At 40.8% G+C, this 16,913-nt stretch overlaps 1 protein-coding gene across 11 annotated transcripts in view; it reads right to left on the bottom strand.

Moving 5' to 3' along the window:
- PPFIBP1 (PPFIA binding protein 1) overlaps positions 1 to 16,913 on the bottom strand; it is a 191,680-nt gene that overhangs the window by 3,737 nt on the left and 171,030 nt on the right. For all 11 annotated transcript variants that reach the window (XM_032775923.2, XM_032775922.2, XM_032775924.2 and 8 more), the window contains 10 exons: positions 14,847 to 14,988; positions 14,241 to 14,369; positions 13,320 to 13,470; positions 11,689 to 11,800; positions 10,941 to 11,029; positions 5,229 to 5,351; positions 3,725 to 3,850; positions 2,376 to 2,564; positions 880 to 1,059; positions 477 to 542 (listed from right to left, as the gene is read on the bottom strand). In XM_032775923.2, the coding sequence (XP_032631814.1) occupies positions 477 to 542; positions 880 to 1,059; positions 2,376 to 2,564; positions 3,725 to 3,850; positions 5,229 to 5,351; positions 10,941 to 11,029; positions 11,689 to 11,800; positions 13,320 to 13,470; positions 14,241 to 14,369; positions 14,847 to 14,988 (1,307 nt within the window). The remainder of the gene's footprint in view (positions 1 to 476; positions 543 to 879; positions 1,060 to 2,375; positions 2,565 to 3,724; positions 3,851 to 5,228; positions 5,352 to 10,940; positions 11,030 to 11,688; positions 11,801 to 13,319; positions 13,471 to 14,240; positions 14,370 to 14,846; positions 14,989 to 16,913) is intronic.

The raw sequence follows: 16,913 nt of genomic DNA, 5'->3' as shown, positions 1-16,913 counted from the left end.
CCACATGGGACTCCAGCTGTCATTCCTCCATCCCTGCTTAGCCCTGCCGTCACCTCCCCTGGTTATTTTTAATAAAGTCGCAGAGAGGTCACAGCTCCTGAGAATTTTTTGTTTATTGCCCATGACCTGTCCATGACTTTTACTAAAAATAACCATGACAGATAAGCAAAACTCCGATTTCCACAATAATTCTGGACTTTCAGTCTACTTAAGGATAGATGGAGTTTCACAATATAAAAACTAACTTTCACCAAGTTCTGCAATAGACTGAAACCTGCCCAAAGCAACCACCCAAAGGACTGGAAAGAAAAAAAATAAATCAGCTCCCAAACACAGATGGTCTGCTAAAAAGAGTGAAGCAGAGTTGTGCTTGGCAATACTTTGGAACATTTCTTAGTACAGGAACTTGTCTAAGGTTTTGAGGCATATTCAAAACATGGACGCTTTAGTTCTACTGGCAGTATCTTAAGGCTTACTGTCAAGTTGTTGATGCCTTCAGAGAATGCTCCTATTTGCCTCACTGTCCCTTCTGAATCTTCCATCTACAAGAAACAGGTCATAGGGGAAAAAAATAATTTATACTCATCTGTGGTGGTGATTCAGTAAGTGCATTAAACAACAAACATTCTACATTATGCCAATTGTGGGGGAGTAAGTTTTGGTGTTGTGGAAAAGCTTACTTGTGCCAAATTAAGGTCCAAATTCTGTGCATAAGTAGTTCCTTTGGACTTGTATCAGGAACCATATTTTTTGGCAGGATCATGGTGTTCCATGACTGCTGGTGACAGGGAGTTAAACAAGCCACGATAAATAACACTAGGTATGCCATTCAAATCCAACAGCGCCATCGCTGAATTTAAACAGCAAAAGCTGGTTCACCTGCTCCAGTCTATCCAAATCGTTATCGTCATACACTTGGATATCCAAGCCAGCCTTAAATCCTTTCTTAGACCCACTTCCAGATGCCTGTCCCAGTTCCATTGGGCACACATACTCTTCCACATCATCCTGCTTCTTCTTCCTCAGACTTCCAAAATTGCTGAAGGCAAGCTTTTTTGGCTTAAAAAGTTGAAAAAAACTGTCATAAAATCAGGAACTTGGTAATTTACTCAGCCTGGATTTAATTAAGCTGTTATCCTTCCATCAGGTATTTAACTGCAAGCAACTAATAGATGCTCAGATCCTAAACACATTAGCCTGAATATTTCAAAATTCACTACAACCAAAACCAGGAAGAAACAGATCCTCATTCTTCTTCCTATTTGTGTAACAGTAGCACCTAGAGATTCACAGAGTCCCATTGTGTTAAATACTGAACACACACACACAGTAAGAGACTGTCTCTGTCCCAAACAGCTTACAAATATATAGGGACAGGGCAAAAGGCAGAAGAAAGGAGGCATTATCTTCATTTACTACTGGAAAACTAAAGCACAGAGACATGACACAAGGTCACACAAAAAGCCTGTAGCAGAGCCAGGAACTGATTCAAGATCTCTAAGGCCCTACCAAATTCATAGTCCATTTTGGTCAATTTCACAGTCAGAGGATTTTAAAATTTCATGGTTTCAGATATTTAAATCTCAAATTTCACGGTGGTGTAACTGCAGGGGTCCTGACCAAAAGGTGATGGGGGTCACAAAGTTTTTTGGGGGGGGGAGCGAGGGGCATGGTATTGCCATTCTTACTCCTGCGCAGCTGGTGCTGCTGCTGCTGCCGCCTTCAGAGTTGGGCAGGTAGAGCGCAACGGCTGCTGACTGGGAAGTAAGGATAGCATGGCATGGTATTGCCACCCTTACTTTTGTGCTGCTGTTGGTGGGGCGCTGCTTTCAGAGCTGGGTGCCTGGCCAACAGCCGCCACTCTCTGTACACCCAGCTCTGAAGGCAGCACAAACAGTAAAGGTGGTAATAGCACCTAAAATAACTTTGCGATTCCCTGTGACCCCCTTTTGGGGCGGGACCCCGAGTTTGAGAAATGCTGGTCTGCTTGGTGAAATCTGTATAGTATAGGGTAACTACACAAAAGACCAAGTTTCACAGAAGAGACCAGATATGATGGTCAGTGATGTGTTTTTCATGCTTGTGAATTTGGTAGGGTCCTACAGATCTCCTAACTCAGTCTAGCATCTTGACCACTGATCATCCTCCCACTCTAAAAAGCACTTCAACTGAGCAGGAACTTGAATCTTGGGCTGTCAGATTAAAAGCGTGATGCTCTACTAACTGAGTTAGCTTTCCTCCCTTCTGCCCACAGAGCGTCAGTGAACAGTACCTTGAACACTTGTAATACCAACACATGTCTGGCAAAGTGGCAGTTTAACTGCTGCTTAAAATGCACACACACAAACACTGGACAGTAATAAGCATTGACCTACCTTCACTTTGGCAGTAGCAGTTAAAAGGACATAGTCTGGAGATTCCATGGCTTCACGCTTTTGATGTTGGGCATCCTGACCAACCAGTAAATTGAAATGGGTTGCCAAATGGCGTCTCAGTAGCGTCTTGTTTGGTGGGATGTTCAGCAACTGTGCCATGGTTTCCACATTAAAACGAGGTTCCAAGACCTATGAAACAAACCACAGAAAGTCAAACTGAAATCAATACCCTTGGATTAGGTCTTGAGGATGCCAGCGGCCATGCCAGACTTTATGGGCATGTTTTGGGTTGCACAGGCCATTTTTAGGGGAAATGCACTATAAAAGAGAAGAAAAGAGTTAGACTCATAGACTTTAAGGTCAGAAGGGACCATCATGATCATCTAGTGTGACCTCCCGCACAATGCAGGCCACAAAACCTCACCCACTTACTCCAGTTAACATCTGTTGGGTTTAGAAAGGCTTATTCCTGTGGTTTTTCAGAGTTCTCAGTGGTAACAAACCAGTAAACAAGGGAAAGTAAGACTGACCCACTATTTTGTGTTTAAAATATGCCTTCATTTATGGTAAAAGATCTTTTCCACCCTCCGTCTTTCTTGCTTTTTAAATGTTACTCTGATTGGACAAATAGAGAGAGCGAGCGCTTGAGAGATCCTGTCATAAACTGATAAAGGTATGCTAGTTTGCAATTTTCATCTTGGTTTTAATGCTGGAAACTTTATTTAAGCTTAATGACAATGATAATGAAAAGTGACAAGGCATACAGCGGAAGTGTTCTGTGTGGTGTGTTTCTCAAACAGCACAGGAATGTTCTGCTTTCTATAATCAGTTTCTGTATAAGAATCTGATCTATCACCCTAGTTAGTCAGATGGCGCTCCTGATTGTGATATCTGAGCCAACAGAGATTAATATCACTCTACGAAGAAGATTTCTACTAATGACAGTGCCTGAAATCCAGAACGATCCCAAAGAAATTTACAACCTGATGCACAAACTATATACAGGAATCCAAATACTCGCCCACTACAGAAGCACATCTAGCTGTTTACCAGCACACAGCAACACTATCAAACAGTTTAGGGCAAGGAGTAGAGAATGCCTTACCTGAAAGAGAACGCAAGGGAAAATTTAGATGTACAGAAACATTGTTACCTAAATGGCCAGCGCATCAGTGTTTATAAAGGTTCCTAACAACATGAAGCTTACTGAAGATGACTGCCCATTTGGACAGACTGAAGTAAAAAGGGACACTGCTAACAAGGCAACACGTAGTTACACTTGATTTTAGCCATATACAGTATTAAAATATTATCTGGACTCTCTTGTAAGTGAAACACTAAACCCTTACCATAAGTCCACCATGCACACCACTCCCTCTCAAATTAGGTGCATATTCTGCTAGGTCAACTGAGCGTAACCACTCCATTACACGGTGATTGGTCCACTGAGTAACCTCTGATGGGGTGATGTTGTTCTGTAAACAGGAATAGTTACAGTCATGAAGATTTCTTAGTTCCAGCTTTAATTCAATTCCTTCTCTGCCCTTCACTTTAACCAACCTTCCACTCTCAAATGCATAACACTTTTCTTTTTTTATTGGTACCTTGCGGCATTTTATTCTATCAGACTGGAGAAGACCTAGACCAAAATCCCAGACACCCCCCACCCACCCCCCAAATATTGGAAAATTGCAAATCAGATCTAAATTTTATGGGTCCAGCCCATGTCTTCATAAGAGATGCTGTACTAGGAGGCACTCTAAAAGTGCCTGACAAGTTGAACAGATTTTCTTCTTCATGCTCCCATGCTCCTTGGCTGCTGTCTCTTGTTCAGCATCCTCACCTTCGAGTCTGGTATTTTTATTTATTAATGTGTTGAACAGGCTGGTGATACGGCTGTTGGGGAGTGGAATAAAGAAAGCTACCTCATGCTTCTGTGAATGTTATGAGAACTTGTCGGAAGCTTTCAGACAAGGCGTTGTGATTTGAAACAGTTCACTGTAACCAGGACACCAATTCAGAACTTGGAATTTGTATATAGCTGCAAGATTCCTGAAGAAATATTGATCTGATCCATGCATGTGAGGCTGATTGGTTATCTTGGTTGGAGGTCAACATTCTAACTCCCCCACCCCAAACTCTCATTCAGCAAGTGCGGTAAAATTATGTGAGCTGTGTCCATGAACGCAAAAAGCCTGATTCTGCTGTCGCTTACACCAGTTTTACATCACTGTTAACTTTAGTGGAGTGACTTCAATTTACACCAGCATATGTAAGAGTCCATTATCCCCAAAGAACTGCTTTACTGGGCACCCCTTAGAGAAAAATGTGGTGCATCTCGAACCACAGTTCTGATGGATGTATCTTAGTTTCATAATTCCCTCTCAAGAGCAAGCTGCCTGTAAGACAAATACAGCTAGAGCTGTAGCCCAAGATAATATTTGATTAAAAGATTCAACCCATTTTAGAAGGTAAATATTAAGAAAACTACAGATTTCATAAAGACTTAACAAGGCTTTATTGTGAACTGTGCACTTAATTCAAGACAATTAATAGATTCCACTTCCATCATTAAAATTGCACAACACAGAATATATTCCAGAAACAGTCAGTCATTAATTAAAGAGTGAGAGGGGAGATTAGACAAGAGGAACTGACTCAACAGGCTGGGGTAATGGGAAGAAAAGGGGCCAGACTCCCAGTTAGGTAAGGCCCAACATGAAAGTTGAAGGAAGGGAAAAGATAAGGGATGGGCAGCAGTCAAGGCTTGGGGTGGGTAGAGCAAGAATCACTTGTAAGGAAAACCAGTGGATTATACTCTCCATGATTTAGCCTTCACTTAAAACTTGTTACCTCATCAGATGGCCTCCTACGCAGACAGTTGGGTTCAAAGTTATTTATTCTCAGGACCTGGATGGCTCTTTTAATGCTAAGATGGTGAAGGACACTAACAACTTTCAAGGACAGCAAATCATCCTGTGAAAAATAAAAAATGGGTGAAAACACACAAACATACAAACACACCCATTTATTTTTTGAATCTATAACAACGTATGCCCTGAAAAGATAGATGTAGGTGTCTGCCTACAGTGCCACATCTAAGAAATACTGGGATAGCTCCTCCTTACAGTAATTTTTAAGGATTAAAAAAAAAAAAAATTGCCTTGCCTCCGCCTAGATTTCCCAGAATTCTTTCTACCAGCTGTTGTGTAACTTCTTTCATGCACAGAAGTTAGTGGAAAGGATTCTGCAGAATGATTAGGAGAGAGAGTGCCATAACCTGTCATCACCAATGCAACCAACAACAGCATAACTTTCTGAACACAGAATATCAAGCTCATTTTACTACTGTAGCTGATAAATGTTTTTCAGGAGCTTCTGATAAGGAACTGGATGGTCAGGTGACTGACAACAGGCACTGACCACTAGCGCACCAGAGAGGAAAAACGCTACTCTACAAAGACTGTTGAGGGCTCTACTTGAAATGGTTTGGTGGCTGTAGGAACTTACAAAGCGAGTTGAACTAAATCATGAAAACCATCTGTGACGGGTGCATAAACCCCGCACTGACAGGGTTTGGGAGGCTCCGGGGGCTAAAGCAGCCCTGTCCCTGTCAATTATGGATGGTAGGGAGGAAGGCTTTAAAAGGGGGAAGCTGCAGTCAGCAAGGGGGAAACCCTGAGAAGGGAGCAACTAGAGAGCTAATGGAACAGCCAGAGGAACCCTTGTACCAGAAGCTTCCCAGCTGTGCGAGAAGTCCAGCAAACCCGACAAGGAGGGGCTGACTGAGCTACCCAGCCACAAGGACTCCAATAAAGCTGCTACGCAGGCACCCCCGACATAGGGTGATGCCACTGACCTTTTTCGCCTTGTTCTTGACCCCAAGAGGGGATTAGTTTGTGCTGACCGGAACTTTTGCCCTTCCCCCACAGCCAGAAGTAAAGTAAGCAGGCCCACAAGGGTGGGGCCACTACCAGGGCTATGGGTATGTCTACATGGGGATAAACAACCCGTGGCTGGCCTGGGTCAGCTGCTGACTTGGGCTTGGGGGGCTGAGAAATGGTTGCATAGACATTCAGGCTCAGAGGACCCTGCGAGGGTGGAGGGTCCCAAAACTCAAGCTCCAGCCCAAGCTCGAACATCTATGCAGCAGTTTTTAGCCCACAGCCCAAGTCAGCTGACCTAGGCCAGGTGCGGCTGTACTGTGGGGCTTTTATGCCACGCAGATGTCCCCTAAGAGACTGGGGACTATACTAGGTCAACCCTGCGGTGGAAACTGGGCCTGGTGAGGGGCCCAGCTCCACCAGGAAAGTGCCCCAGAGAGACTCTTTTTACACTACCATCAAAAGTGACATCCTATGATCAATCTCACAGATACATGAAGAACTGACTGGGATGAGGCTGTGCTACAATCTCACCTCCAGGTCAGGGTTGAGACACATGCTCACTATTTGGTGAGGAAACAAAAGATTTCATTCTTCAGGACTATCAGCTTGGCACCTTTCACGTGTGCTCTGAATTCACACTTCGTAAAATGCTTTTGTGGGAGCAACTCATCAGAAAGGTGGAGGAAAAAATGACAGCAGCTCACGTCCTTTCAAATACAATACAGTTCTTCCTGCATGTGATCAGTTGCACAGTTGGAAGGAGGTTGTGCTGTCTCTTCATTATGGTTTTGATATACACTTTAATTGCAATGACAAATAAACTAAAGTTTTAAAGTCACTCTGCAGCTACAATAGGAGACTACATGCACTCACATAGCTTTGACTCTATGCAGCTTCCCCTCACATCAGCTCAAATTCAGTATTTTTTCAAACCTAGCTACAGCTAAAACTTTTTACTACTACTTCCGGAGCAAAGAAATGATACATTTTCATTTGCCCAAGTACATATCGAACACGTCCACCTTCTGAATCATTTGGTGCATAGGGATACACCCAGAATTTTAAATCCTGTTTATTTTTCAGGTGTAGAGATGTTTGTGGCAATTATTCAGTGGCAGACCCAGATTTACCTATAAATTTGCAATCTATTTAGTATGAAAGATCACACTTGGCTTTTCTACATCTGTTTTCATTTCAACATCTAACCTCAGAAGTTTCACACATCAGGAAAAGAGATCTTTACATTTGAATGCCACATTTCAATCCGACAGATCCTAAATTACATTACAAATATTAAATGCAAAAGCTACATTATTGTAATATTTTTGCATTATTGCACAGTTAAGAACTCAAAATCTGGAGATGTCTAAGTTAAAGCTGCACATTCAACCAGAACTGTGCCATGAAGCAAGGTTTATTTAGTTTAAAGTCTCAAAGTCTAAATCATAATGTTTGATTCATTGGTGGTATAAGTAGATGCAACTCTACTGCCTTCAATGGATTTAGACATACTTATTTGAGAGGGAATCTGGCTTCCCATCTTTTAGTGCTATTTATATCAAACTAATACTACAATTCAACTTGTGCTCTAACTTCCATTCTAACCACATATATGTTCAGGGAACTATAAGAAGAAAATTCCATGGAAAATCCAGTAGTTCACTTCTCAGAGATTTATGCATACATTTTCGTTAGTTTCACTCTGTAGAGTTTTCTATAAAACCTACTTAGATCCTGAAAAAACGTTGCTTTGATTTGCAGGTTCAAACTAGTCCAAAAAGCAACATGAAACTTAATTAAAATTGCTTAGTTTCACCTGGTTTCATGTCAAAGTCATACAAAACGAAGATACTTACATGGTTTAAAATATAAACCCCCCAAATCTGGTCAAGTTAATTCAGGCTCACTCACATGTTTTACCAACTTTAGTGAATTTTATCATGAATGACATCTGAATTTTTTGTTTGTATTTGAACAAGGTAAGTTTCATATGGTTTCATTTCAACTCTGCAGACATCTCTATTTCCAATGAATGATTTAGGGTAAACTTAGTTATTACAGTTCATTAGGTCACTGAGCATGGTTAGGATTTTGCCTAAAAACATAGTAATGGATCTAAAATTAAAGGGGGAAGTGCCACAGAAAAAGCAACTATTAGGAAGATACAGTTCCTGCTACACACCTCTCCTTTCTCTTTACACGTAAATTACACTGGTTTTAAATGCCAAATGGTGCAGACTATACTTCTTTACAATCAGCTTGCAGCCCCTATGTAATTTACACCACTCTTTAAGTCACTGCTGAACTGACCACAGCCTTCCATGGGCCTGCTGGCCCTATGCTTTCAACAGAGGCTTAAATAGCAGGAGCAAATCAGGTCTTAAAAGCACGTACCCTTTTTTATATTAATGTCCCAAACACACACAAAAAATTGGGAAGCAAATTCAGAAAAACATGCTATTTAAGCAACAGAATACTTCGCATATTTTTGCAAAATTTGTCATAAGGCTTCCGTCAGCTAACTCACACTGGGTAAAATCTCCTCCCCTCCCCAGTTCACATTAGCCCAGAGTTCTAAAGGTATTTAGGCACCTAAAGATGCTGCTAGGTGCCTAGTGGGATTGACAGAAGCACGTATATGAGTAAGGGTGCAAAGCCCTTATTGATTTCAATGGGGAATTCGGCACCTAACCTGCTTCACTGCTTTTGAAAATCCCATTAGGTACCTCTCTGCATCTTTAGGTGCCTTAAATCCTCTGTAAATCTAGCTGTACCTCACTTCCCTCTGCACTTAGGGCTTACGTGGGGCATAGACATTGTGCTGAACCTCTGCATTAGGAGTGAATTTCATTGCATGCATGTTTTTTTCCTCTGCAATGGTTCATATGAATTTGAAAAAGCAAAACCAGCAGCATGTACAATCACCATTATTTACCAATGTCCAAAACGGAACATGTTGAGTTCTTTAGTAGCTCAGTGGCTGCACCGTGAGTAAGTTAATATGGGAAGATCTTAGCCTTATCCCCTGTGCTAGTGTATAGAATGCACAAAGTACATACAAACAACATCTTGGCATGAGATGGTAACATTTAGCACGTTCATGGCACAGGAGATTAGCAAACACTTTCGTGACCAATTTTTTTTGTTTTTAAAAGACCATATTGTATGAGACCCTCAGTTTCCATTCAAAGAACAGAATCTTGCCTCTCAGTTGCATTATGTCTTACCTGCCTTCAAACAAAACACTCTGAGCCTATTTCACCCATGGTATTTTAAGGTGGTGGAATGAGGTCAGAAGTTGATCTGACATATTTAAAAAATACCACCTAATTATACTGAACTTAGTCTTAATTATTTAGAATAAATTTTAAAGAAAAATCCTGATTTAAAGATTAAAGGAACTTGCTCTGATTTTCCTACCCTAGTCACCCAAATGAACAGTAACAATATATTGAACATTTAATAATTCTTCTCTCTAAGAAGTTTAATAAGGCCATCTACTTGAATTAGTTAATATGAATTTGAACAAAGGCCCAATTTTCAGTAGGTAGATGGATGCTGTGACTATAAAATTTACACAAACCAATTGTGTCTACAAGTACTACACTTGCATTTGAAAATCATGCAATACTGTGTGCAAATTAAATAGGCATAGGGTTACCTCATTTTCACATACACATTTATACACATAATTCTCAAATGTTCAGGCACAATGGAGATACGTGGGTATATTTTGCAAGTATACCTTACAATACTATCTTTGAAAACTTGGCCCATAAAATGTTCCATATTAGTGGTAACCTGTGAAACAGTCACATAGGTAGTATTACTGGGGTTTACATCCTCTGTAGGATGTAGTTACTAGAAGGCAGCATACCACTGAATACGCTTGACAATGTCTGACATTCCATTATGGGTTAGTGCACACAACATTTGGGGAAGAGACACACAGACAATTACAGTATACTATTGTATAAATATTTGATTTTAAAACTTATTTCAAACTGTGGGAAATTTCTGACATGCTGACCTCTGGTGAACATTACTCTGTTATCATTCAGCAAATCTGCAGAACAGATTTTCGGAAAATTCAACCATTTTAAAATAACCGGCAGAAAATCCGACAAGACCAAATAAGTTGCTTTTCTGTTGAACAATTTTATTACGATATATAGATAGATTTTCCATTCTCTGTTTTGTAAAAGCAAATGAGGTTAATCTTCTAAGTTTGTTAATTTATGTGAACTATAGTTATCTTCCATATAATAGATCTTTTCACTCTGGGTAAAATTCACCCATGTACAGAGGGTGAGTGCAAGACTTATCACCATTTATGTCCCATCTTAAGCCCTCAGAATTGGGCCTCAGTCACGCATAGGCATTCTGCTGATCTGCACATGGGTGAATTTTACTCTGTATGTAGTTATGACATAAGCGATAAATAATAAGGAAAAAGTCTATTGATTTCCATTTTCTGAGTGCATGATAAAATGAACTTTAATTGGGTAATAGTTTTGGAATCACCATGATATATAGCAGGAAAAGCAAGTTTCTTTAGATTAGTGAGGCTCCAGTTTACCACCTAGAATCACGTTACTCTGCATTTAAAAAAAACAAAAAACAAACCAAAACCCCTAACAAAAACAGCCAAAACCAAGAACACAAAATATTTACTTACAACGCTCATGTAATGGAGCATTCGACCATCCACCCTTCCTTCATCAAATTGAGTCTTATACTGGGGAAGTCCAATATCATCCAACCACCCTAAGAAAAACACACATTACTAACTCAAAACACCTTTAGACTAAGGGCAGTTATGTATCTAGCCAGAACTCTCCAGGTTATCATTACTCACAGGTATTTATGGATACTCAAATTATCCAGGATCCTTAACCTCTTGCCCCTATCTTAGGGTATGTCTATACTGCACACTCCTTACAGCAGCATGTAGAGTACATATGCAGCAGGTCCCCCTAGCATTGGTATGAACAGCTGTGAGGACAGTGAAACACTGTTTAGGTGATCAAAGACATGCCTGAATACTTGGGGTATGTATCCTATGCAGCTCTCTACACGCCCAAGCAGTGCCTCCCCTATTTATACTGCTACTGTTAGCGGTGAAGTGTCCCACTGCCAGAGTCTTTCCTCACCTCAGGGAAAGGCTTCTGCAGCAGATAAAGACTCCGGCATTGGGGAGAGGATCCAGCAGCTGTCCACAGTGAAAGAAGGCAGCTCCCAGCAGCCTCCCCTTTGACAGAGCCTTATACTGCTATGTTTAGCTACAAACTGCAGTGTGGATGCAGCCTGATGTTCACTGCTGTGTGTAGCTACACACACCTTACATGCTGCTGCCAGTAGTGGGCACTGTAGACACACTTTTAGAAAGCACAGATGCTATTATTTTAAACTGCAAGGAATCTTACTGGTAACCCAGTTGTAATCCAGTTTTCCATGATTGTTTTCTTCTTCTGACCCCAGTGCCTGAAGAGCGAGCTGAAGTTTCTTCCGATGCAGTGGATGCTTTATTCCAAGTTCCTGTGAAGACAAAGAAACCAAAGCACTTAATTTCTAGCTCAGCAGCATATGGATTATATGTGATTTACATAGAACCAAATGTAAAAATAACCAAAATTCATTTTACCCAACCCACAAAACAACACACAAACTCCAACATGACAGGCCAAATTTTGCCCTTAGACACACACGGCAATTGCTATTGAAATTAACAAGTATTGTGCACATGTATCAGAGGACAGATCTGGTCAGGTGCCTAAATTTAGATATCTAAATTCATGGTGAAGCATCAACCTGAGCACAGCTTGATATTCGTTGAGCACGCACCACACCCTAGGATGTCAATGGGACTGTAACTGCTCAGGGCTTCTGAAAATCAGGCCACTTATTTACATACCTAATGCATTTAGATGCCTCATCTCTTTGGTGGTTGTTAGCCCCAATACTCTTATGTGGAGCAAAAAGAGCCCGCTCACTAAATGGTGATGGTAGTCGGCATAATATTTTAAGGGATAATATACTCATCTACCTACCTTAGAGTGAGGCAGGTAAGGTTGCAAGGTTTAGTAAGTTATTAGCTATAAAGCACTTTGAAAACAGGAAGTGCTATATAAATGTTAAGGAATAAGTGGCCTGATAAGATAGTCCTCCCCAATACTGTTGCAAGTGCAGCTGTCCCAGGAACTCCTCAAAGACTGTTTTTTTTTTTTGTTTTTTTAACTAATACCTGATATCATATGCAAACATTGGAGTATCGGTAGGTGAAACGGCCATTATGGTCACACCTATTTGTAATTAAAAAAATGTTTTCTGATGGTGTATAACAGCAGCTCTGAATAGCAGCTTTGAATTATCCCAGGAATACTTAAGGAAGTGGATGCCTTATTTGTTTACAACAGTAAAAGAAGCTAAACATTCAGTACAGCCAGACTTGCGACTGAAGTAAACAATGATAAATGCTGTGGACCCAAAGCAGGAAAAGAATTAACTTGCCCAACCTGAATGTAATTGAAAAACTGTGGCATGGACAATTTAACTGAAAAGTTACATGAATTGAGGGCCTGATTCTCCAGTGCCTTGCACCTTGTGCTGTCATTTATACCTGTACAAAGTTGATGGGGCATAAAACCAAATCAGAATAGTAGCCTTTTACACTCACCTTGCACAGGGGTAAATAAAGGCATAAGGCGCAAAGAAGTGGAGAATCAGGACCATAAGCCAGTGGTATTGCAACAAGTGATTCCCTTATTTGAATCCATATTTTTAAATGTAATGATTGGAAGAATTAGTTGATGTGCCAACATTTATTGCAGTTAAATCATACATTTAATTACCTCTTTCATTATGAACATTAAAATTCATACTAAAGTTAGACACAAAATTTTTTTTGCATTACTAAAGACAAATGTATTTTAAAGATTCACTTGCTGGGCTCTTTGATTTTAGTTGCATCTCATAGCCCTGACTTATACACACACAAAAAATGTACACCAATTCTTAACAATTATCCCAATATAAATATTTTCCTAACATTTCTTACCTTTTCCAGATCCTGCTGAGAAGCTTGCAAGAGAGTCTGCCCAGACAGTATCCAGTGTTTGCCATGATTCATGTACGAACCTAAACCCTGGCCCTGGAGCCAGTTGCAAACTTGCTCCTTTGTCCATTTAGCAAATGGCATATCCAGGTCACTAAAGCAGAAGAAATATTTTTTTTTAAAAATTACAAATTCATCGGTGTTTTTCAGAGCTGAGACAATGTACAGGAAGAGATGCGTGCCTGTATTATTTAGACTGTAAGCTACCTGGGAAAAGATATGTCTATCGCTCTGTGTTTGTACAATACCTAGCAAAATGGGACCCTGATCTCGGTTGTTGAGTCCGACGCACTAGCATAATAAACATGACGATGATAGTTATTAGTCATCATCATCAAAATCTGTGTATTTCAGGATGGTTTAAAACTTTAAAATGCGACTGAAATATTTTCTTTACTTAAGATACTCCAGTGACCTACCTTATAATGAAGGGAACTTTATCAGCTTATGCTATAACCGAGGCCTTGATCCTGCCTGAAATCAATGTGGTGGACTGACACCTGCATCCATGTACATTCACTTCAGTGTAGCTCCACAGAGGCAGATCTTGAGCCCGTTCGCCAGAGAGCCCCACTACAGTCAATGGGACTGCACTCAGGTGCGGGATTCCACTCATGTGAATCACACTGCAGTGTGTGGCCATACTTAGTACATTAATTTCCCGACCAGCCTCTTAAGGAGGACAACGTCCCAAAGAGCCAGGGCTTGCCTGTTTCCTTTTTGCTAGCAATGCTAATGTTACCCTAACTTAACTTTTGCAAAGCACAATTCCTCCTAATACAGGAGTAAAACGAAAGCCTTTTACAAGGGCAAACAGAAGTGGAAAAAGCACTGTATGTTCTGGTTCAGTGCAGCGCCTCTTACCTGTTAGACTGCCCAAGATCTCGAGACCAGCCCAGTCTTGGTCCTGCAGTTGCTCTTGTCCCTCCTCTTTTGAACTCTGCCTCAGACATATCATCTGGGTTAAATGTGGTGGATTGGCTCCTTTTAAGCCTAAGTAAAGGAGGTTAACGTATGATAACCAGGAATAAATTCCTCTATTGTCACAATCACGGAATACACTGTGGAGTCTTGAAATAAGCTGTACTAATTTTTGCACCTTTTCATCTGCACTAAGCCCCTAAGATACTAAGTGTGTGTGTAAGGAGTGGGGGGGAGGGGGGGGGAAGAAGGATGAGAAGCTGAGAACAAAGAGCTAAGAGAGAGAACAACAAAACCAACAAAAACACACCAGGCAAGGCAGTGACTTTGCGATAAGGATAACGATTTACTAGGAACGGTGTTGAGATCACCAAGTCATCCCACTTAGGCCACCAAACAGACTGCAAATGGTAATGACTTTATTATGTCCAGCCTGAGCTGCACTTCTAGTGACCTAGAGATGAAAGGTTACGTATCCCGTTAGCAATCCCCCTAATGATCCAGCCCTACAGGATGTTCATTTTTTGTTGTGTTTTGTTTTAAACTTACCTTCCAAATAATTTCTTGATTCCTCTGGCTTTCTTCTTGGAATCTGGAGAAGAGGGAGACATCTGCCCACTATCAGTTTCCTTCGGTCGAGGGGGCAATCCAGCTAGGTCCAAGTGATCTGCAGATCCCTTTTCTGTTTCAGCTATTACAAAACAAACCCCAGCAGAACTTCACCTGGCAGTACTTCATCTGTGTTTCACATTATGACCACACTACTGAAGTCTGTAACTACTCTTGCTGGAAATACTGTGAACCATCAATTTTAAGAAAACGGGGATCCAAAGGAGTTAAAATGTGTTCCTTTCAGTGGTCTAGTGTTTGAAAATTGGTAGCACCCAATAACATCAATATGTTGCATTCATTAAGTACCTTGCACTAAAAGACCACAAGACGCTTTATGAATTACTAATAAATTAAGGCCGTAGATAACTCTGTCACGGAAACGTTATTTCCCCCATTTTACAGACAGATACACTGAGGCACAAGGAAGCCCCATAGGAATCCAGTGGCACAGCAGGGAGTAGTACCCAAGGATGCCCTAAGCACTATAAAGCACTTTCACATCAGTGTTCCTAACAAAATGCAATTTCTGATTAGATCCCTGTCTAGCAAGATCTACCAACAGCCATCTCCTTCTGACTCAAAAATGCAATTGGGAAAAGAGGGCCTTATGCTTCTGCACACAGTGGAATACTTTGCTCCTTCACAGACAAGTACCATGAACTTTGGCTGGTGTCCTGACTAAAAAGCCATTACTTCTTATTTAAGAGTCAAAGGATGGATGTATCTAATACCTACCACTGCATAGGGAAACAACATGTGGCTATCCATGATGGAAATCTTACGACTTTATCCTGTATTTGTCTACAGAGACTTCATATCCACTCCAGGTGAACCTGGGGACTGCTCAAGAATGTACTTACCAATCAAAATTATAAAATGAAAAACAAATAAACAACAGAAAAATATGCTAAATAGATGATTAAACAAATAGCAGAATCTAATATTCTACTTAAGCAGACATGTGCCAGCAAGTGCCATACAGCTGTGGGCAAACAAACGATGAGGAGTTTGTTCACATCACTTATTTGCTAATGGAATGTTAAAACAAAATTGAAGAAGAGTGACTCTAAATCTACTGCCTGGAGTCTGTTAAAGTGAAACAGCCATAGCGAAAATGTAGCCCCTGGAGACCACAGAACAGTTTCTGGCCACCTTCATCATCTTTAATATGGATGGACAGCTACAGGCACCATCATTTGTTTTAAAAAATAAACTCTGTATTGCCTTTCAAAAGAAAACAAGGTTCACAAAGCAACTACCAGTCATTTGGATCAAGATGGAGCACAATATACTGGGACCTATAATTTAATACCTCAGAGTTAATGATGAAGGTGGCTGCAATTTGCTCCAATTAATGCAAGTTAGGTGTGGCCCTGTAGCTCCTGGGAACTCACCAGTGTGGCCCTTAGTTCAGCAAAGTTTCAGTGCCCTAGCAAAAGGTCAATTAGCAGGTCCCATATTAGCAACATCTTCTCTAATGGCCGAACATGAAGAGAGGCAACTATATCACTTATTTTAACGTGCTTTCGGAGCACTTCAGCTCCATTGATGGATGAACGAGGTGCTCAGAGCTGGAGGATAGAGCTACTGTACAGGTACGGTATTTTAGAAAGGAATCTAATTCAGAAAAAATGCATTTAAGCAGCATTCTTGGTGGGAAACATAAGGACATGGTTAAATGAATCAGAAGCAGAGGTTTGCTGGTACTAGCCGCTCACTGCATCTCCTTCATCACTGAAATAATCCTTCAGAATAGCTGTTTTATGAAAGTGAAGTTCGGAAATTTGGAACATTAATGGGAAATAAGGAGACTGCCTCTATTTCTGTTGTGTCTTAGGACCATATTCGCCTTCAGTTACCATCGCTGATTTAGGGTTACATGGGTGCACATAAAGGCAACGCATTCCATTCTGGTTCCTATACTGCCCTCATCCACCAGCATAGCTGAGCACCCGCCAGAACTACCAGAGTAGCATATGTTGTGTGTACTTTTTCTCTCTGATG

This window comes from Chelonoidis abingdonii, chromosome 1, assembly GCF_003597395.2.
Source record: "Chelonoidis abingdonii isolate Lonesome George chromosome 1, CheloAbing_2.0, whole genome shotgun sequence".
NCBI classification, from domain to species: domain Eukaryota; kingdom Metazoa; phylum Chordata; order Testudines; family Testudinidae; genus Chelonoidis; species Chelonoidis abingdonii.
This window is presented reverse-complemented; position numbering and strand designations above follow the sequence as displayed.